The sequence below is a fragment of the Cucumis melo genome, chromosome 4 (genome assembly GCF_025177605.1).
Source record: "Cucumis melo cultivar AY chromosome 4, USDA_Cmelo_AY_1.0, whole genome shotgun sequence".
Taxonomy (NCBI): Eukaryota; Viridiplantae; Streptophyta; class Magnoliopsida; order Cucurbitales; family Cucurbitaceae; genus Cucumis; species Cucumis melo.
This window is the reverse complement of record NC_066860.1, coordinates 3,844,296-3,865,271: the sequence shown is the minus strand read 5'-3', so window position 1 is coordinate 3,865,271 and position 20,976 is coordinate 3,844,296. Positions and strand designations below refer to the sequence as shown.

The 20,976-nt window shown below is 35.1% G+C and overlaps 2 protein-coding genes and 2 non-coding genes across 8 annotated transcripts; 3 read left to right on the top strand and 1 right to left on the bottom strand.

Moving 5' to 3' along the window:
- Positions 1 to 7: 7 nt before the first annotated feature.
- On the top strand, positions 8 to 104 carry LOC127149145 (small nucleolar RNA Z161/Z228). Its single transcript, XR_007820550.1, has one exon. It is a non-coding gene; the product is annotated as a small nucleolar RNA Z161/Z228 (small nucleolar RNA).
- An 87-nt stretch (positions 105 to 191) lies between these two features.
- On the top strand, positions 192 to 261 carry LOC127149137 (small nucleolar RNA Z105). The gene has a single exon (XR_007820542.1). It is a non-coding gene; the product is annotated as a small nucleolar RNA Z105 (small nucleolar RNA).
- Positions 262 to 1,007: 746 nt separating this feature from the next.
- Positions 1,008 to 8,890, bottom strand: LOC103503871 (putative E3 ubiquitin-protein ligase LIN-1). 5 transcript variants are annotated; one of them, XM_008468255.3, is made up of 17 exons: positions 8,342 to 8,885; positions 6,778 to 7,823; positions 6,603 to 6,663; positions 6,092 to 6,466; positions 5,873 to 5,952; positions 4,522 to 5,787; positions 3,884 to 4,028; positions 3,545 to 3,802; positions 3,154 to 3,460; positions 2,955 to 3,079; positions 2,745 to 2,864; positions 2,519 to 2,650; positions 2,206 to 2,328; positions 2,006 to 2,116; positions 1,716 to 1,859; positions 1,355 to 1,615; positions 1,008 to 1,264 (listed from the first exon to the last, which is right to left on the bottom strand). In XM_008468255.3, the coding sequence occupies exons 2-17, from the start codon at positions 7,716 to 7,718 to the stop codon at positions 1,247 to 1,249; spliced, it is 4,467 nt and encodes a 1,488-aa protein (XP_008466477.2). In that variant the 5' UTR covers positions 7,719 to 7,823; positions 8,342 to 8,885; the 3' UTR covers positions 1,008 to 1,246. The 5 variants fall into 5 exon arrangements, 4 of the variants coding, with proteins under 4 accessions (XP_008466477.2, XP_050939642.1, XP_050939644.1 ...); XM_051083685.1 differs by lacking the exon at positions 1,008 to 1,264 and having other exon boundaries at positions 1,282 to 1,615; positions 8,342 to 8,886; XM_051083687.1 differs by lacking the exon at positions 1,008 to 1,264 and having other exon boundaries at positions 1,282 to 1,615; positions 5,899 to 5,948; positions 8,342 to 8,886.
- Positions 8,891 to 17,011: 8,121 nt separating this feature from the next.
- Positions 17,012 to 20,743, top strand: LOC103503870 (uncharacterized). Its single transcript, XM_051083684.1, has 7 exons — positions 17,012 to 17,396; positions 17,540 to 17,588; positions 17,693 to 17,744; positions 18,539 to 18,699; positions 18,964 to 19,068; positions 19,594 to 19,754; positions 20,476 to 20,743. Coding segments are annotated over exons 1-7 (891 nt in total). The 5' UTR covers positions 17,012 to 17,034; the 3' UTR covers positions 20,477 to 20,743.
- Positions 20,744 to 20,976: the final 233 nt, after the last annotated feature.

The following is a 20,976-nucleotide window of genomic DNA, read 5'->3' as shown; positions in this document are numbered from 1 at the left end:
TGATTATGAACCATATGACGAATCTGGATTCAAATTCTCACGACGGTCGTCTGAGACGCATTACGTGTCGCAACTGATGCAATGATCCATTTTTTCTGATGGTCTACGACGATGTCTTCTGTTTTTGGAATTTTTCTTCTCTTACAAACTTATTACAATTTCGATTTTCTTACGGTTTGTGATTGTTGCAAGCATAGTGATGATGATTTAAACATGTCCGATCAATTTATGACTGGAATATCAACCTCCTACTCATACTGAATGCTTGCTTTGTTTTTCTTAAACCATTTCTTCATAGTTCTTTTTTCGCCTTTCAAAATTTTGGTTTTTCTTTTGGCTATTTAGATTGATCTCTGGTTTCGCTTGCGATGGCACCATGAGGGAACACTCGTATTTTGCATCAGATGAAATTGAAATATATGAATTGTACAGCATCTCTCTGAGAGTCAAAATGTAAGTTTAGGGTCGTCCAACATGCTGAGGAATAATTTATTTGGTTTAATTTTATAAGAAACATTGATTTTATGTTTAGTCGTTTGATGTGGCCAAGTAAAGTTTTGAAAATCGATTTGAGGGTTTTCTTAGAACTTGAATGATGAGAGGTTTGAATGTACAGTGAATGTTTATAAATTGTAACCCCTTTTTACGCAGAGAAAGTAAAAAAATGCATTTAAAAGAAATCGATAATTGTTAGTCTTTTATAGTTTTTATCATGCACGATCATTGGGAGAGTATTTTTATTATTTATACGATCATTTTTTCCATCATTTAAACTCTTTGGTTTCTTGTATGTGAAAACATGGCTAAATAAATCAGAGAAGAAATATAAAGCTAATATTCCGAAGTATTCGAACTATTTTGAAAAACCTGGAGTGATTTATAGCATAGTACAAGCATAACTCGGTGCCATTATGGGTTCAGCCTTACCACACTGTATGGAAATACATTGATGAATGTTTCCGAGTTATAGTAGGCTTCGTTGGACTTCACATCATATGAAATGGAAATTGAAGATATGAAAAGAAGTCCTGTATTCCATTTCTTAAAATACAATTTAATCTGACTAGGATTTAATTAAATTTAACTAAGTCTAGTACAATCTTTATTAGTGAGGTTTTGGTATTTTATTTATTAATGTTGAATGAAATTTACAAATTACCATACAATGACAATGCACCAATTGGAGGTATAATCGTATCTGTATTGTAAAAGTTGAAGAATGGAGTGATGTTCCACGTGGTCATGGTCAATCAAGAGCCCAAACCTGAATTCATAAAGAAAATGATAAGTTCAGCTATGTGAACAAAATTTGCTTTTGTGGGGTAAAATTAAGGAAGAGAAGTTTAGAAGAAACCTGTATCTTTCCATCGGAAGTACCAACAAGGAGCAGTCCTCCGTCGTCCGTAGTTAGGGAAGTTATCTTTGTGTGGCTACCACTAGCACTGCTACCTAATTTAACAGAACCAATTTTTGTGTGTTTTTCTTTCGTCCAAATCTCTATTAACATCCCCAATCTGGAGGCTGTAAACAAGAAATCGGTGCTTGCGACCATGTGATGGACGTCAACTCCAGTTGAAAAGGATCCTACTGTTGTCTTGTTCGACAGCGAAAACGTCTTTTGCATTGGAAAATACATTTAGGAAACAAGTTACTTCAACGAATGATTATCATCACAAGTCTATTTGATTCGATTATTTGGTTGATTTGGTATTTACCTTCCCTGCTGTTCCATCCACAGCCGAACCGGCAGCAGATAGTAGGTCACCGTGGAGGTGTAAGGAGTAGATGTTTTGTTTCCAAAGCAACTTTCTTACGCCGGCGTAGAATGTGCTTATGGTATTTTTGGACAAATCCACCTCCTGCCAATTCAAAGTTTGTCCTTATCATTTTGGTGCATATAAAGATGTTGCATTGAATTGGAAATTATTATTAATGCCCTCTATTCTACTAAAATCGTTACCACTAATCAAGCAAAAGAAAGTAGATCTTCAAGACTTGGGCGTACCATTATGCTGTCACCAGAGCAACCGCAATAGAGTTTATCTTCTGACAGTGCCAGGCACTTGACGTATTTGTTGAAATTTACATGCTTGGGAACCCCAGAGAAGTTGAACACCTGTAATATCCAATCTAGTACACATTAGCAAGGGTATTGATTTCAATGGATGTTGGCTTTTCAAATCTTGTAGCTTAAACCACGGTTACCTTAACTCCAGTTCCTTGAGAAATAAAGCATGCGAATTTGCCATTGACTTTCAAGTCATAGACTGGCTCCTTCACTTCGTGGACTTGAACGCACTGTATTTCTTCAGATTTGATGCTCCATACCTGTAAAAGTGGTGTAGTGAGAAAGGGAAGGCCAATTTGCTAACATCCTCTTAGAGCATAAAAATGCAGTAGAACCAGATTGAATCTTGTCCTTTTGAATGCTAATAATTGGTCTGACTATTGTTAGAAGAATCCAGTAAATAGTTTCTCTTTTATAGAAAACTCGCATAACATGATTAAAGAAGTTTACCCGAATTGTTTTGTCCAAGGAACCACTGTATACTGTGTCGTACGAAGAGGAAACACAAAGGCATGTTACAGCTTTTGAGTGCTTGCGAGCTTCTTGGATCAACCTTAGTACTTTATTTCCAGCACCCCAAACCTAAAAGCAAGATATTGAGAGTATAGGTTGTAAGAGAACATAGTACACGTGATGTTAACAGAGGCCAGGATTTGATCTTTTTTGTTTAGATTACCTTGATGGTTCCATCTGAGTGACCACTTAAAACCCGCCCTTCCAAATGAAGCAGAGACAAAACCTCTCCATTTGAGCTGGAATCTATTGCACCAACTTCAGTGTAACTCCAGAGCTCTGTCTAATGGACAAAAGATAGAACAGTAATAAAACCATGAATCCATTTTTAGTACGAACTAAGAATTGAACCATGTCCCCCAACCGGACTTACTGTGTCAACAGATGGCAAGTTCATCAAGGCTTTCATTATAGCATTGACCACCGATGAGCTTCTCCTAAGCTTTCTCAACGTTTTGTTGATGGATCTTGCATAAAGCCCTAGTTCCTCAAGTGCAGCTTCATAATTGGTAATCAAGTTAGTCCGATTTCAACAAAATGTACATACTGTCAGCATTGCAAACAAATCTCACCAGGATCGCTAATGAAGGTTTTTAAAGCAAGACATGCCAAAATCTTGTCCTCCTGGCTATTAGAAGATTGTAGAACGTTTACAAGTTCATCAAGCAAGAATCTGCGAGCAGTCTCTTGTACCCCAGTATCTGGGAGCATCGAAGCCATGTGGCACAGCCAGGAAACGATGACAAGACAGAACCTTGCCATCTCTAAGGATTTACTCTTCAGGCATTCTTTCATAACTTTAAAAATGTACCCCTTTTCATGGTTACAAATAACCAGAGCTACCCTTTTTTCCCATACACTGATTGCCTTCTCTTCCTCCTGTAGCATATATTTAGATTTAGAAACGAAGGATGTATAATGAAATAAGTTCCACAGAAATTATGAAGTCTTATAGATGCAAACCTCTCTCTCTGACAATTCGCTGTCAGGCTTCCTCAGTCCCTCGTCCTTCATCAAAGCATTGTAAGGTTGATCAAATCCTGCAAGTTTGAGCAACCACGATTTTGCATAGCACTTTCCTGAGGATGTCAATCGCCCAGATAGATGTAATAAAGCATCTGCAGCTGCAGTTTGAACGTTATAGTTGTCCTTTCTACAAAATGCTTCAAACAGTGCATCTATAGATTCTTCTCGGTAAATGCTCATTTTTCGTGGTTCAACCTGACACGAAGCAGAATTGCCTATTAGTTTACACGAGGAAAATGATTTTCGCATGCCAGCTATCATGGGATCTAGTCTAACCAGGAGATCCAGCTGGAGAAGAAGGGAAGCAATGCTCGGTTGTTGCTCAATTGTAGCCTTTTGAAGATGTGTAAGAAGTGTATGCATCGTACTGAATGCTCCTTCATTTTTAATTTTCTGCAAAATTTGATTGCATTGTGTCCTTCTGTAATTTATCAACAATGACAAGGAATTGAACTTGAGTTATGATGCAGAATTAACCAGATGCAGATATTAAATAAACACAGGAATGTATAAATGTCACATACCGTACAGGCCATACCAGTAATTTCTAGAAAACTGGTTAATAATGCTTTGTTGCTATTTTAATTTAAGAAAACCGGTTGAAATGTAGTGTGTGGTGACCGACATTACTCATACAACAAAAGTTTAATTTTGACCCATTACCATAATACATTCAGGAGAAAATAAATTTTTTCAAAAAAAAAAAAAAAAAAGGAAAAGCAATTTCAAGATCAGTTGATTTTCAGCCTTCAAACCTTTACCCACACTGTAATGATTATGAATAACAAAACCTTCATTTTCTATTATTTGTTTATGAAATAGAAGTCCACCATACAGGGAACTTAACAAGAGAAGTAATTTTTAAAACTGATTGCACACGAGAACTTTTGTTTTCAAGCGATGTATTATTGTACCTGTTCATTTGAACCAGCTCTGACAGAAAAGCCACACAAAGGCCTCTGTCGTCCTCATTTCCAGTATAAAGTAACTCAAGAACCGGAGCAAGCTCAATCTTCTCTACGATCGAGTCCTTGCAACCTTTGTTGACTCGCATACAACATAAAAGCATAGAAAGTATTGGCCTCCTCACTTCTGCCCCATCCAAAAACTTGACTAATGCAGGGCATCCTTCTGCGGATATAAGACTCTCAACATTCCGGGATTGGCTATCTTCATCCGCTCCCATCAAAATCTGTTCAAGCATTGCGATAGCAGCATCTTTTGGCTCTATTACAAATGGCAGATCATCGAAATCTTCATTTTTCTTCTGGAGCAGCTGGACAAGGGAAGGTATAAGGTCATGAGCTGACAACTGAGTAAATGTGGGCCTTAGCAGGCACATAAGAACAGAAGCCTCTGACAACCCACTCGTCAGCAAAGAAGCTAGGCAATCAAAATCTGAATCTAGACTATTAAGGGACTCTCCAACACTTCCATCTGCACAAATAAGCTCAGAAAGAACGTAAATTGAGGTTCTGAGGACTTCTCTTTCCCGGGAATTTAACAGTATTTCCATAAAGCCGTTCACTACAGCCAATTCGGATAAGTAGGAATGGACTGCTGGATCACCTTTTGAGTCCTTCCAGAACCCTGCTATAGTGATTACAGCAGTCTCGCATTGTTTCAAGTTCTCAAAATTACAAAGACAAGAGACAAAAGGTTTTAAACTGTTGATGATTTTCTCGACAGTGGCTTGAGATATTACACTGGTGGGTGATAAGGACACTGCTTCTTGCATTAATTTTTTTCCTTTTTGGTTAAGAGACTCGTAAGTCCTGTTAAGAGAACCATGAAATGGTTGGCAAGGAGTAGTTGCCAGAGAGCTCCTCCTTTTGAAGGTAGAACCGACAGTACTTACCGATGTACCAGTCCACGAATAATCCTGAGCAAGATCAGGATGCTGTTCCTGCCAAGACGTTGTCAGTCTTTTCAAGACATAATTCGTTTTAGGCATTACAGTTGAAGACAATGGCTGCCGCGTAATGGGGCAAGTTGTATTTCCTCTTTTCAACCATTCCTGAATAGCTCTTCTTTCATAAGTCTGCCCAGTTTCGAGAGTAACAGGATCACTGAAAATCTGACCTGTTATGGGGCATACGAAATCTTTAGGGGGTCGTACCATATGTGTTACATTCTCAGACGAGCGGCTTCTACTTTCCTCCTCAAGTTTATCTATTGAACTGTTAAAAGTTTAAGAAGTTTCAAGGTACTTTTACTATATGAAAACAACAGATCATGTTAGTGGAACTGAAATATTGTAATTACCAATTCTCGAAGTCTTGGCTACTCACGTTGTCATAGGTTGTATTGTGCGTCGGCTTACATATTCTTCTGTGGCCATCTTTCTTCAAGTAAAAAATTAAAGAGCAGTTGCAATTAAAATACGCTTTTCCAAGTGCAGTTGTGCAAAGGAAAAAAAATGGAACAAAAAACCATCGAAAAGAAGGATTAAGAAAGCAAGATTAACACAAGACAAACACTTACTTCACCATCAGACTCTACCGAACTGAAGCTGTAATCACTTCTTGTAGCTGGTGATCCAAGGGCGGAGGTAGCAACACGTTGTTCGCCACGACTGGATAACAGTCGCAATGTACGCGATTCACTTTTCCTCTCATTCACGGTTGGAGATAGCACTCTCGGTGAAGGGACTGAAGGAGATGCAATTGGAGAAAAAATGGTGGGAGAATGTTTTCGACTCCCCATTTTCGACACCTCCTCATTAGGTCCTATTTGCTCATCCTCCGACGTCCTTGTGCTACTCGGCGATAGTAATTTATAAGTCGCGGTATCGCTGAGATCGTAAGAATCGTAAGGTTCCTGATCAGGATCATCCTCATTCTCCTCTAGCAAATCGCTCTAGAAAGATAAATCAAAACAGAGCTTATATTATTACTGAATTACAACTCAAACCAGCAGAGTTCCTTCTGGCGTATATATGTAGACCTTTCTAGCAATTGAAATGACGAGAATGAAATTTGAACTCGAGAAAAACCTGACAATATCGCCCTACAAATTTCTCTGTGTTGTTGGTGGGACTGGAAGCCCCCTTTGGCCTGTTAGGAAACCAAATATTTGGTTAGAAAAAGGGAGGTATAGTAAGAAATTGGAAGTAATTCCAGCAGTTGCTCGTTTTTAGAGGAGGCGTCCTCAGAATTTTAGAATCTTACCTACTTGCTTCTGTCGTACCATCTTTAGATTTTGGTTTGATGGACGAAAACCCGGCACTTTTGGGTAAAATAGGTCCAAATTTTATGTAATCGGGAATTGAGCGGCTCACTTCATGAAGAGGAGTCATAGGTGGCTCTGCGATTGGCAACATTGGGGCAACCTTCTTGGTGGAGCTTGAATCAGAATTCATACAATCTTTGAAGTATTTAGCAAAGAGCCTCGTATTCTCATCCAAAGATGCTCCATAAAGCTGCTCCAACTTCTGCAATTTCTCAGCATGATCAGGCCTCAGCGAAAATATCAAAGATTCGTTGAAGAATTGATCTAAATCAGCTGTGAAGGATAAATCGGAAGAATCAGGAATCACTTCGATCACAAGTCTATGCCTCTCCTCTGAATACCACCCAACAATTGAGCTCATGTGTGGAAGAAAGAGTTCTTTCCAGAGTTCAGGAGCAAAATCATTGCGTGAAAAGAAGGGATCCACAATAAACATCTCAAGAATATGGAGGACTGAGTTGTGAGCATTTCCTCGCAATTTCCAGAGATATGAAAGATTTAGGTGAGCCCAAGCAGCAAGGTAGAAATTGGGAACTCCAGCAGTTTTCTCATTAGAGTTCAACAAGGCACACACTTGAAGCATCTTCTCTGCATGGTCAAGTCGTGCCAGCTTAGTCTCCATATTGGATGTGTTTAAAGCCTCCTCAAGGGCTTCAATACCCCAATCCAAATTAGCCAGCACTGCTTGATCCGAGTACCTAACCTCTGTATCTTTGTCATTACTTCCACCTTCTGCTGCCAATCTCTCAGCACACTGCTCTTTGTGAAGGTTTCTCTGCTCTTTATTGATCAAACGACCTCGGATGAAATCATCAATGGTGGCCACCAAAATCCTCACGATGTCCTTTTGGTCCATTGAGAACCTATATTCACCAGCCATCCTTCCGCACAGTTCTCCTCTCCACTTCTCTCTTCCCTTGTGTTATAACCTAAGACGTAAAATCATTGCTTCTGATAGCCTTTTCTTCAGTTGCTGCAAAACTATCTGGAAGGAGAAGAAACTGAATAAACTAAAATTGTTTGTGCGTTCATGTATTCACAAACCAAACGGGCCTAGTTTCTTTATCAAAAGTACGAACACGTCAATTTCACTGGCATTTCTTCATATACCAACAATTAAATCAACTGATCAAAATCGTGTCACGAAACAAACAACACAGTCTATAATGGATTGTAAGGACAGAATTCTACTAAAACAATGACAGAACAGATGGATAACTGCTAGAGATTACACAAAGTGAAAATATCAACGAAGATTAATTTCAGAAACAATTATGGACAAGAAGCAATTAACAGACTTCCAATAGAAGTTCATCCTGGACTTTTCTTCACCGAATCAACTTCATTCTGTCGTATGAATCACTGACCAAACTACAGAGAGAGGGCGAGTGACTACGAGGGATTAGGACATGGTTCGACTAAAAACAATGACAGAACTATATCTGCAAACGGTTACACGTAGAGCAAAAGCATGAACAAAATTCAGTTTCAGAGTGAACTGACCTACCAATCGAAGTCGAAGTTGATCCAGAACTCCTCTTCATCGAAGCAACTTCATTGTCGTGAAAACCAATCAGCAAGGTCTTCTTGCACGCAGAGAGATAGAAAATGACTGACGGCCGGCCGCTGAATAGTGGAAGATTTAGCTGCCGGCTTCCGTTCCGAGAGAAATAATCAAACCGAAGACTTGCCATCATTTCTTAATTAATAACAATCGCTTTCAGCATTAGAATTAAAAAATTAATTAGGAATTGGAAGTCGTCGTTTAGCGACTTAGAAAATTAGTAGAAAACCTAGAAATCTTCATTAACTTTGTTATCTCTAAATTTTCGAGGAAGAGAAGAATTCTAAATTTTACTTTAACGGGGAGGGAAAAGTGGTTGAGCAGGTAATTGAGAGGAGGTACAGTGTCAGAGGACATGGTTGTAGCAGCTGAATAACGGAGCTATTAGGTTTATCGCCGGCGATCGCTCTGAAGAACCACCGTCAAGTTCAACTGAAACAACAATTCTACCGAAACGATTAAATTAGCGACCGTGAAAAACTGTAGGCCATCGTCGCCGTTTTATTAATTATCTTCAAATTTCCGAATGACCAAAACGCCCAGCTTTTGGCGGGAGATTAACCTTCCCCCTAAAAACTAATTGTGATGTTTCGTTTTGATCGATGGTTATTTTGGAATTTCGTATTTTAAATCGTACGTACCACTATTATTTATTGGAATTTATAAAAATACAAAGATATTGATAAATATTAAGATGTTACTATGCACTAAATGAAATATTATTTTAATTATAATTCCTAGGCTTATCGAATCTTTCTTTCAGGACAAGCAATAAAAGAATATTGTATTTTTTACCCTCCATCATAAAGATGATTATCGTTTTGGTGTAATATTTTGCTTATTAGTATATTAAAGTGTTTATTTCTAGTAAAAAATCTAAATAAAACAGTCACGGCTAAAAAGTATTCACTCCAAAAAGAATATATATATAAATAAATAAATATATATATATATATATATATATATATATATATATTTATATTTATAATATTGTCTTACCCCATATTGTTAAATTGGTATCGAAAGTTAAATATTCCAAAATGAAAAAAAGAGAAAGGGAAATTGTCAAAACTTATAAATTTAACGTAATATTTATAACATATAGCAAAATTTTATATTCTATCGATGATATACATTGGTATACACTGATGTACTTCTATCAATCATATTGATAAATATTAATAACAATTCCATCATTGATAGAATCTTGATGCCAAAAAACTATAGCAAAATTCTAACCTATAGAAAATTTTTATTATATGTTGTAAATATTTTATTTTATTTTACCGCATTTAAAAATGTCCCAAAGAAAAAACTAAGTTACAAGATGTAAAATTATTCTAGGTTGATTTATACGTTTTTATTTATCTATTTTAGGCTAAGGATGAGAATTAAAATATTTTACTTTCAAAATAAATGTGGTTGATGCCAGAAAAATTGATAAACCGTAAAATTTTGTTTTATGGGAGAGACTTGTCTGAGTGACTGCAAGACAAATGAGGGCAAGTATGCATGGGGTTTTATGTCCTAAAACTCGTAGATAGTAAATATAATTCATTGACCGTTATTAGTAAAGTGTTATTACTATAATTTCAATTATTTTAAACAGAATGTAGAGACATACAAAGATCAGTATTCGAGATCAGCTTAAAGGGTTTATAGTATAAGGATAAGGTTGGGTACCTTATCTTGGTAACACTATGCATACGACTCATTTTGTATTTTATATAAATGCAATAATCCAACGAGTTCGTGTAGGTGACATGCGAGTGAGGGTATCCTATGCAATGAGTTTGCATAAGACCGGATTGCAAAATAGTAACCACTAAATGTAACTCCATTAACTAGTTAGGTTTCAATTTCATTAAGATAACATAAGTAACTTAGTCTTAATCCTGAGTGTATTATGAAATCCTATTTGCGAGAGATTGTCTTTTGATTTGTACAAGTGAGAATAGCCAGATTGTCGACTCAATATACTTATCATTTTGAGGACAAGACTGTAACGCCCCAAAAATTAAGATAATTTATTGGGCGTTATTTTGAATCCATTTAATGAGAATTATTTGTTTTAGGTGGGAATCGAAATTAATTAAATATTTCTTGGATGAATATTTAATTAATTAGAGGTTTTGGCACGTGGTGTTTGTTAAGTTTTTGTTTAAATGGTAGGTTAAGAGAATTAAGTAAAGTTGTGGATTTTTAGTGTTGTTGAAGTTGAATTTAATTAAATAATTATGGATGTTATTTAATTAAATTGTGGGATGGAAAGTTTGTTGGAGATTGAATAATTATATGTATATGTGGAAATATATATATAATTATTATGTTAAAGGAAACGATAATTATATTTGTTGAAATATAATTATTTAAGGAAAAAATAGTTGTGTTTTGGAGAAAGGATATTTATTAAAGGAGAAAAAGTAAAATAATTATATTTTGGGAAAATATAATTATTTGTAAAAGGATAATTAATTACTTTGGAGAAAGATAAACAATAATTAATTATTTGTAAAAGGATAATTACTTTGGAGAAAGATAAACAATAATTAATTATTTGTAAAAGGATAATTACTTTGGAGAAAGATAAACAATAATTAATTATTGTGGAAGATAATTAATTATTTTGGAGAAAATAAATAATAATTAATTTTTTTTTTGTGGAAGATAATTAATTATTTTGGAGAAAGATAAATAATAATTAATTATTGTAGAAGATAATTAATTATTTTGGAAGAAAGGTAAATAATAATTAATTATTGTGGATGATAATTAATTATTCTGCAGAAAGATAAATCTTGATTATGGAGTGAAGTTGTTATGGTTGGTTTAAGACAATTCATGTTGTGGAAGTTATAAGTGATTTATTGGAAAAGATTTGATTGATTAAATTAATTGAGGACTTAAGTTAATTTGAGATTTTGGAGGGAAAAGTTAGTTTTTGTGGAATTGTAATTAATTGAGTATATATATATGGATATATATATTTAATTAATAATATGGAAAAGTGAAGTTAATTATATGATGGAATATAATTATATTTGTTTGGAAAAGAAGATAATCCATAAGGAGAGAGATGGTTGATTTGATTGGACAAAAAAGATATATATTTATTTGCAAGAGAGAATAATGGTTTAAATAAATATATATTTATTGTAGATTTTGGTGAGAGAAAAATAATAATAATAAAGAAGTATTATTATTATTACTAATAGTTATAAATGCCTAAGATTAAGGCATTGATTTAGGAAAGATAATGGGAATAAAGATATATGTATATTTTTTGGTATTATATATATATCCTAAAAGGAAAAGGAAAAGAAAATAATAATAATAAATATTATTGTTATTATATATATCCTAAAAGGAAAAGGAAAAGGAAATAATTATTATTATTATTATTGTTATTATTTGGGTCTATAAATAGATTGGAATGCTTAAGTTGGAAAATAAAGGAAAAAGAAAAAGGTTCTTCATCTTCTTCTCTAAGATAACCCTCTGCTGTCGCCGCCTCAGTTGAAGTTAAGATTGGTCTCTTTGGAAGCTTGAGGATTTAAAGTGATGAATTTTTCATAAGGATAAGAGGATTTTTCAACCTCCATTTGAGTAACCTTGGTAAGCAAATAAAATTAAATTAATATTTTATTAATTTAATTTTGGATCTATTTGAGGTTTCTTTAAAGGTTCAATTGGCTAAACTTTTTAAGATTTAAATCTTGGATTTTTCCCAATCAAGGTTGAATTGGTTTCAACCCCTTTTTTTTAGAAAGTTAATTAATTTGGGAGAATTTTTGGATGTTAGCCAATTGCTAATTTCATTAATTAAGATACTAAGTTTTCCTTTTATGATTAGGATCAAGTTAATTGGAGAATTTTTACTGTCAACTAGAAACTACCTTTGTTTGGCTAAAATCTCCAGGTAAGAGATTCTCCTACTAGACCTTCGAACTGAATTCAAGAGACCGCATGTAATTATGATTATGCATTGATGGTAGCTAAAATGCATAATTTGATGATAATGATTATACCGAGATTATGATGATAGTTGATGTTGATGATGATGACTGAGATTATTATGTTGATGATTGATGATGATGACTGATGTTATGTTAATGACCGGTAGTATGTTGTTGATGACTGTTGATAATGCATGATATATTAATCACATGATTAAGGACGTTAAGATTAATACTCATGCCATGTTATGATGTTATGTTATGCTACATGCTATGGATAGGGTGTTCTGTTAACTTTGTCTATTAGAGTCGTACCTGCATGGGTGTCCTTCGGGATCACCACCTATTTAGGACTGTGTGGTCCGACGGGACGCCAGTCTAGCATGGATATAGATATGATTCGAGTGATTCGACGGGGTCCTCGCATCCCGATTGTCTTAGTGTTACCCCCGGGTTCACTACAGACCAGCATGTCCTAGGTGCTCTCTCGGGACACCGAAGACCAGATTTTCGTTCCTACGGGAGCGCATGTTGCACGTGTTCGGGAACGTGCCAGAGATTGGGTACCATTTTCAGGACTCTAATGGGAAGTTAACAGACACCTAGCGGGACTAGTAGTAGGTCCCTTACTGAGTATATGTATACTCACTCTTTCTATGTTTAACATTTCAGGCGAAGGTAAAGGTAGAGGAAAGCTGGCGAGCGACAGAGAAGGATCCGTGACATGCCATATGGGGACTCAGTTTTGCTTCCGCGTTTATGTTTCAGTGTTTTAATATTCCATTTTTAATGAAAATTTATTCTTCCCTCGTTTCAAAAAAAAGTGTCTCTTGTCATTGTTCCGTTTTAGTAACGACCTCAGCTTAGTATAAAAAGTTGGGTCGTTACAAAGACCGAGTGGGGAGTTGGAAATATAATCACATAAGATGGAATTTACTCATTCCCGACTTTAGGATAAGTAGATAAGTGTTCCCTTAAATTGTGTCATGAGACTTGAACAAATGGTCCTACCTTCTTTATGACACGAGAGAGATTTTTGTTTAGTGATTGGACCATAAACAAGTTGTTCATTAAAGGAGCATTGGTATTTAAGGGCTAGAAGTAATCCAGGGTAAAACGATAATTTGACCTAACTGGTGTTACGAACACTTGTGAATAACTAACTTATTTATATTGGTCTATATCCGTGAACATAGAAATATATCTATAGTGAGAATAGTTCAGCTGTGAGTAGTTAGTGGAGTGTACATAGTTAACAAATATTGATTAATGTGGTCAATGAGTTTAGCTAATTAATCTCATGTTGTTGTAGCTTATGATCTATAGGTCTATTAGTAGTTCGTAAAGGATAATGAGATTTAATTGTATTGGTTGTAATTTGAAATGTTCAAATTTACTTTGAGAATTAATATAATGTATGATAATACATTATAATATAAAGTTTATATTTTAATTAAACTTTATGACATAAATGTAATTTAGGATATGATCCAAAATTAATTTATGAGACAATAAAATATTTGAATGAGTTCAAATATTAATTTAATGTGAATTAGATTCATGTTAAAACTATATGTAAAAATTTAATGTGTATATGATATGATTAAATTAAATATATGATATTTAACTTAGCAATTAATTAATTAGAGAAGTAATTAATAGTTTAGTTTAATTTTATTTAATTAAATTTGATTTAATTAAATTAAACCTATAGGTTATGTGAGAGATATTCATTTAAATATGATTTAAATGAAATATTAATTAAATATGATTTAAATGAAATATTAATTAAATATGATTTAATTAATTAATATTAATATTAATATTAATTTAATTTGTTAAATTAATAGAGAACGTGACCCACGTTCCCCGTTTTTCTCTCCAACTTCCCTTTGGAGGTACTGGTACGATACGTGAGAATAGAACAGTTATGTGATGCGTAGTGGAATTGTCTCAGAATAGTCTCTCCAAACAAAATTTCTCTCATTTCAATTTGATTCCCACGAACCAAATCTCAACCTAAAGAATAGGAAGGTTTATGAGTGGTGGTGTCCCAAATTTGGTGGTTTGTAGATCCAAAGTCGTCCACAATAGTAAGTTTCCTGTTTTTCATTCTTTGTAATTTATTTCTTGATAGCATGCTAAACCATAATAGAAATTTGTTTATGTACATTTTTACCAATATATTGGTATTTTAAGGTTTCAATTAAAATTGGGAATAACTCTATAAACTTCCGTTGTGTGAGGGCTTTCATCCCTTCAGTATGGGTACGACGTAGCCATACACACTCTAACACTCAAGTTAGTTTTGTATTTATGAGTATCTAGAAAATAGTAGAGTATTCAAGCATATTTAAGCATACTTTCAACCAATGGCCTTAACTTTTGATATATAGTATGGTGATTTGTAATTAACGCATGAGCTCATAATCACCCTAAATTTCTAGAACTTGATAATGTATCGGCAGTTACACTATCGTTATAACATGTCCATGAATGCTCTCAACGATTCCTTCATGGCACTCATTCGTTTAAAATTTGAACAACTTCACATATAATCACTAAGAAGTCTTCCTCTGTGGGTCCTCTAAGCTCTCTTTGGCACTGACCAAAATGTACTCTCTCTTGTGGATCATCTACCTCTTGCGAGCTCTTTTAGAAGGCTAGGCTTGACCTTGTGGGTCATTCTTCTTCTGTGAGCTTCTCTTAGAAGGTTAGACTCTCATGTATGGGTCATCCTCCTATTGCCTCTTAAGAGACTTTGTTTTATATTGCAATGAGCTTTCTTCTAAGCTTTGTTGAGCTTTCTCCTAGGTTACATATGAGTTTACTCATTTTGAGCATACCTCATCAGTCCCATTGAGCTTTTTAAGCTCTCTCTATAGGTGCTCCTCTTGTGTTCTCTTATAAACTTATTTAAGCTCCTACCAAGCCTATCTCATGGACCCTACCAAGCTTACCCACTAAGCTACCTAAGCTCTCCCCATGGGCGTTCTTAAGCTGTCTCCTACGCTCCTCTTGAGTTTACCTTATTGGTCCTCTGAAGCTGTGTAAGTTCTCCCTCATGGATGCTCTTAAGCTTTCTCCTAGGTCTCTCTTAGGGTCTTATGAGATCATTTCTCTTGAGCTTATCTCATGGGTCTCACTGAACTCTTAAAGCTCTCCTCCATAAGTGTTCATCTTAACCTCTCTCCTAGGCTCTTTTTAGATCCTTTTTAGCCTATATCGTAAGTTCCATCGAGTTATCTAAGCTCTCCTTCGTGAGTACTCTTAAGCTCTCTCTTTGGCTCCTCTTGAGCTTACCTTATGAGTCCCAATGAGCTCATTAAGTTCTTTCCCATAGGCTCTCCTCTTAAGCTCTCACCTAGGCTCATTTGAGCTCTTCTTAATCCTACCTCATAAGCTCCACTAAGCTACTTTTGGGTCTACCTCATAAACTCCACTGAGCGACCTAAGTTCTCCCCATGAGTGCTTTTAAGCTATCTTATAGGCTCCTAAACTCATCTCTCAGGCTCCATTAAATTTCTCTTAAGCTCTCTCCTAGTTTATGAGCTCCTCTTTTAAATTCATATGAGCTCCTCTATTAGACTCTTGTATAAGCTCCTACTAAGCTTAGCCCAAGGATCCATCAAAACTTTCTCTAAACTTGTTTAGACTATCTCATGAATTTTTGTAAGCAAGTAATTCACTTATACCAAATATATAATACAACTAACTTTAGTTTAGTTTAGCTATGATATGGTTATAAGATTCCAACAAAAGAAAAAAAAAATTGAATAGTATATATATTATTCTCAAATAAAAAAGGGGATATATGTGAACATAATTTCACCTTAAATACTTTAGGTTTTGTTTGACTTATTCAACTCCATCTTCAAGAAAATATGAACCCTCTTATAATAGTTTTCAACCTTTTTTCTCCCTCTCATGAAAATATAAATAAAATTCCAAAGCACACTAATATAATGCAAATTGTTTATTTAAAAAAAAAAAAAAAAGCATTTTGTTTGGTTCCTATTGACGGTCTTTTTTTTAGTACAATTATTGAATTTTATAATGAATGAAGCTAGGAAATTGTTTAGTGCATTTCTATAATGTCAAATATATGGGGATCCACTTATTATGAGATGCATACAAGTTTTTGTTTTTTTTTTTTAATATCTTTTTAATAAATGGGAGGTTGTTAACTGTGATATTAATAACAAAATGACACTAAATGTAAAATATATATCAACTAGAAAGAAACAATTTTGGATAATTCATTTTCCAAGGTCCTTACGAGAAAATATCTTTTTATAGGAAAACAAGTTTGTTGGTCTTTTGTTTGTATGCATCACATTATGAAACTATTGTAATAAAATCTTGTAGGTGCAAAACACACGTGGGACTCTCGATATTTGATTCTCGTCTTCAAGCTCTTGCTTTCGCTCTGATTACTTTTTCATTTAGTTCCTAGAAAACTTAAAAGATAAAAGAAAAAAAAAAAACAAGAAAAAAAGAATGAAACTTTACATATCTGATATTCATATTTGATATATACGAAGTGAGAATTATGACAAGTAAAGAGAGTGAGTTGAAGCAAGTGTGTTGATGGGCCGAACCGATGGATCTGGGCCGAACCGGACTTCGTCAATTTATGGTGCCGGTACTCCGACGTGAACCGATGGAAATCAACCATGAGTCATATGGTTCGAGCTCTCCGGCAATGGCCGCCGATGTTGCAAAAACATTGTTGCGGTTGCGCCGTACATCATTTTCTCTCCTTGTCTCCACCGTGGGTGGCAAAAAGAATATACTCTCGTCGACTATCTTTAGCTACCGTCCATTCTGCTCGACGCGAAGTCCAATATGAATCAAAAGGACTCAGATTATCCAAAGCTCCAGCACTAGCCAAATCCCAAGAAGATGAGAGCATTAATGATGATGATTCGGATGTTAGAAAGAGCCGCAACCAGCTTAAACGGGAAGCTCGACGAGCTGTCCAATGGGGCATGGATCTCGCGACCTTCTCCACTTCTCAAATTAAACGCATCCTTAGGTATTTTATATATTCTCACAACATTATCCGACCCTGCCTAATTCTTGTGTAATGTTTATCACTGATACTCTTCGGGAAAGGGTTTAAGGAGTTTGAGTTTCCAGCACTAACGTGAGATTTCTATTACTTGTTTGGGGTGATAGTGTGACGTCCCTCGAGAAAGATGTCTTCGACGCAATAATGCTTGTGAAGGTGCTCCTTACTAGTGATTTAATTTTGTAGTTTTTCGTATCCTTTTGTAATTTGGCAATGCGTGAATTGTTTATGTAGCTAAGGTGTTTGATTTTTTGCCGCAGAGGCTTGGGAATGATGTAAGGGAAGGAAGGCGAAGGCAGTTCAATTACATTGGTAAGCTGATATTTGATGTTTCATTCTGTTGTGAAATTTGTATTTGGGCAGTTGGTGTTAGTAGTTAGAGCCCCAATTGATATTTCATCATACAAAAATGAAACCTGAAGAACCTCGACATGATGCTTTATCAAGATCAATCGATGAAAAAATATGAAAATTTTCGGTTTTTTTGGGTCCTTGAACGTTTGTCAGCGCGTGATCCTGTAATATGTGAGGCAAGAGATCTTAAAAATACTCTTTATAAATCTAAGATGGAAGATTTCAATCTGTCAAACAGAGAATAGAATGGCTTAAATGGTCTGGGCCTCGAATTGATCATAACTAGTTAGAGTATTGAGATCAGCTTTGTTTCTAGGTTTGCCACATATCCCACTAAACTGCATTTCGGTGACTACTCAACTAGTTGATGATATTAATTCTAGGAATCTACAGGCTCAATCTAGTTGATTGCTTTTATTAAGCTCACTTAATGAAAAATGATAATAGGATTTGCCGTTGTAAAGGCCTCAGCAGCAGATGATCTTTTGTTGGCTAATCACAGACGAACTGGGCAAAACGCTAAAATGCAACAATTTGAACTGAGTTTACCATTGAATTTTCACTGGTTTCAGATTACACCTTAGGTTCCTGATTGTATGAGTGTTCTAATTCCTGAAGCGATTTACACATAACCTTGGTCATAAAAGATCCAACCAAAATAGAAAATCATCTGTTTTGCTATGGAAGTGGAAACTTTATTTTTCTAAATATTTGTATTGTGTGGCGCTGACAAGTCGATTTAATTTGCATAGGAAAACTGCTGAGGGATGCTCAACCTGACACTGAATTACTCGACATTTTAATACAGGCCACAAAAGCCGGTGACCATAAGATACTACAGAGATTATGTGCTTCAGTAGATGATGAAGTTTCAAAATCTGTACATGAGGAGGAGGAGGAGGAGGAGGAGGAGGTATTTTGTTTTCTTTTAATATTACCCCTCCGTATGCTGACCAATTGTGAAAATTATACTGTAGCGTGGAACAAATAAAATGAAAAACCTCAATTAGAAAATGAGGGCCAGAGAGTATAACAACTGTTGCTTTGTTAAATTCAAATTTGATTTGATATAGTGGAACATGAATTGAAGGGGTTCATAAATGCCATTTTATACCGTGTTGTTTCTTTTAGTTTTATAAATTCATTTTGTTTTTTCTTTTCTCCCTATCTTAACTAGGGTCCGCATGTAGACATTGCTACAAGGTGGTTTGACGGGTTAATCAGTAAGGACAATATCATTACGAAGGAAATTTATTCGCAAACTGTTGAATTTGACCGTCAGGTACTTCACTTGCGGCATCATTCTTTTTCACTACCCATTTTTCTTGTACCCCTTCCTGCCACATTAAGAAGTTATTAACTCATTTGGTTCATGCCACTTAAATTCTTATTATTTTCTTTATAAGAAACATTTCATTCATGTGATGAAACGACAAATAAAGGTGAAAGTTGAAACCACCTTTCCCAAGGAAAGTACCAAAAGAATACTTCCATTGGGCTATAAGTGTAGATAAGCTATATCTATGAAATATAACGAAAATCGACGCCAAGTGATTGCCAAAACAAAAAAAAAAAAAAAAAACATGTTAAAAAATAACATAGAAGTGGAATCAAAAAGTTATTTTAGATCATTGCACCTCTAGGCTTCTAGCTGAAAATGTTCTAATTAGGCTTGCTTTGTTTACTATCAACAAGCCAAGAAAACATAGGATAAGGGTCTTAGGAATGGTTACGACTTTAAAGATTTTATTAGCTAGTTTAGTGTTCTATTCCCATGCAATTCTGACTTAATGACAATCATCAATAGGAGCTGCGAAGACTAGTTCGAAAAGTACATATGGTTGAAGAACGCAAGGCAGCAATTGAAGAAAATGGGGATGAAGTCAATGCAGCAATAACAAATGCCAGAAAGCCCCTTGCTCGTTTTCTTTATAGAATGGCGAAACAGTTGCCCTCCGATGAACTCTAGTACGAATTTATTTGTGCACTGTATTGATTTCTCACATTCTTTCCTATAAGCACTTACATTTTATTTACAACTTAGCAGACTGTTTATTCTCACTTTCAACACCTACTTTTTCCTTGTCTTTCACACCTATTAGATGAGGTGCTAACCGGGATCATAGAGATTGTTTATCAGTTTCTGGTTGTAATATGCTTTTCAAGGACTTTCTTGCTTCTTTCTTGCTTCTTTTCTAGTAATGCCTTTTAATAGTGGGTGAATTTACTAGACCCGAAATCTGAAAGGGAGAGGTTGAAAAGATGGACACTGGTGGAGAGTTTTGGCCTATTGATGATGCAACTGGTTGCATAATTGAAAGAAATTATTAGGAACCTAACAAAAGCTTGCTTACATTTAGGGATGGTCATGATATTGTTTAAAATTCTGGTCTTGGCCTTTTCTGCATCAACTTATGCGCAGTTGAAGGTTTGCATAAACCAACAAAACTTTTTGCTTTATAATTGCGACTTCTTCTCTATGATGGAAGATTAGTATCTAATGACGCCATTTCTTTTAGTGGTATTTACGCGCTGATTAAACAATGATTGGAGGTGACGCAGGCACCCACATCAATCCCTTAAAACCAAGAGCCAAGACCTCTCTTTGAAATTTTCATGCCATTAACTTCAATATTTTCAGCCAATTCTTAAATATATTTGCTGAAATTTAACCCCTTGACATTGACAGGGCAATGGCCAACCTGCTGTTAAACTCAAACAGGACAAAAGGGTATGCGAAATTTGAATAGAATTACTCTTGGACATCGTGTGAATTGTGGGAAGAAAATAAAACCCACCAAAATGATGGTCCAGTCCACCGAAGAAGACATCTTCCCGTTGAATAGGGATTTGTGCTTGTGTTTGTCCTGTAAGTTAATTTGTTAGTTTTTGTGATATTAATTTATTATTACACAATTAATTGAATGGACACAATTAATTAAACTTAAATTTTGTCACTTGGGGAAAAAATATCAATGTTTTCACAGAAGGCGCCATATTACCATTTATAAATATTTCAAAACTATTCTTGAACTAGAATTCTCTTAGGATATAGGATAAATAATAGATTTGGATGTGGAATGATATAGATGGTTAGGACACTTGTCTCAATTAAATCTTTAAAGGAAATTCTAACAAATTTTCATACTCTAAAAACTATATATTTTGAAACATTTATATAAAGTGAAAG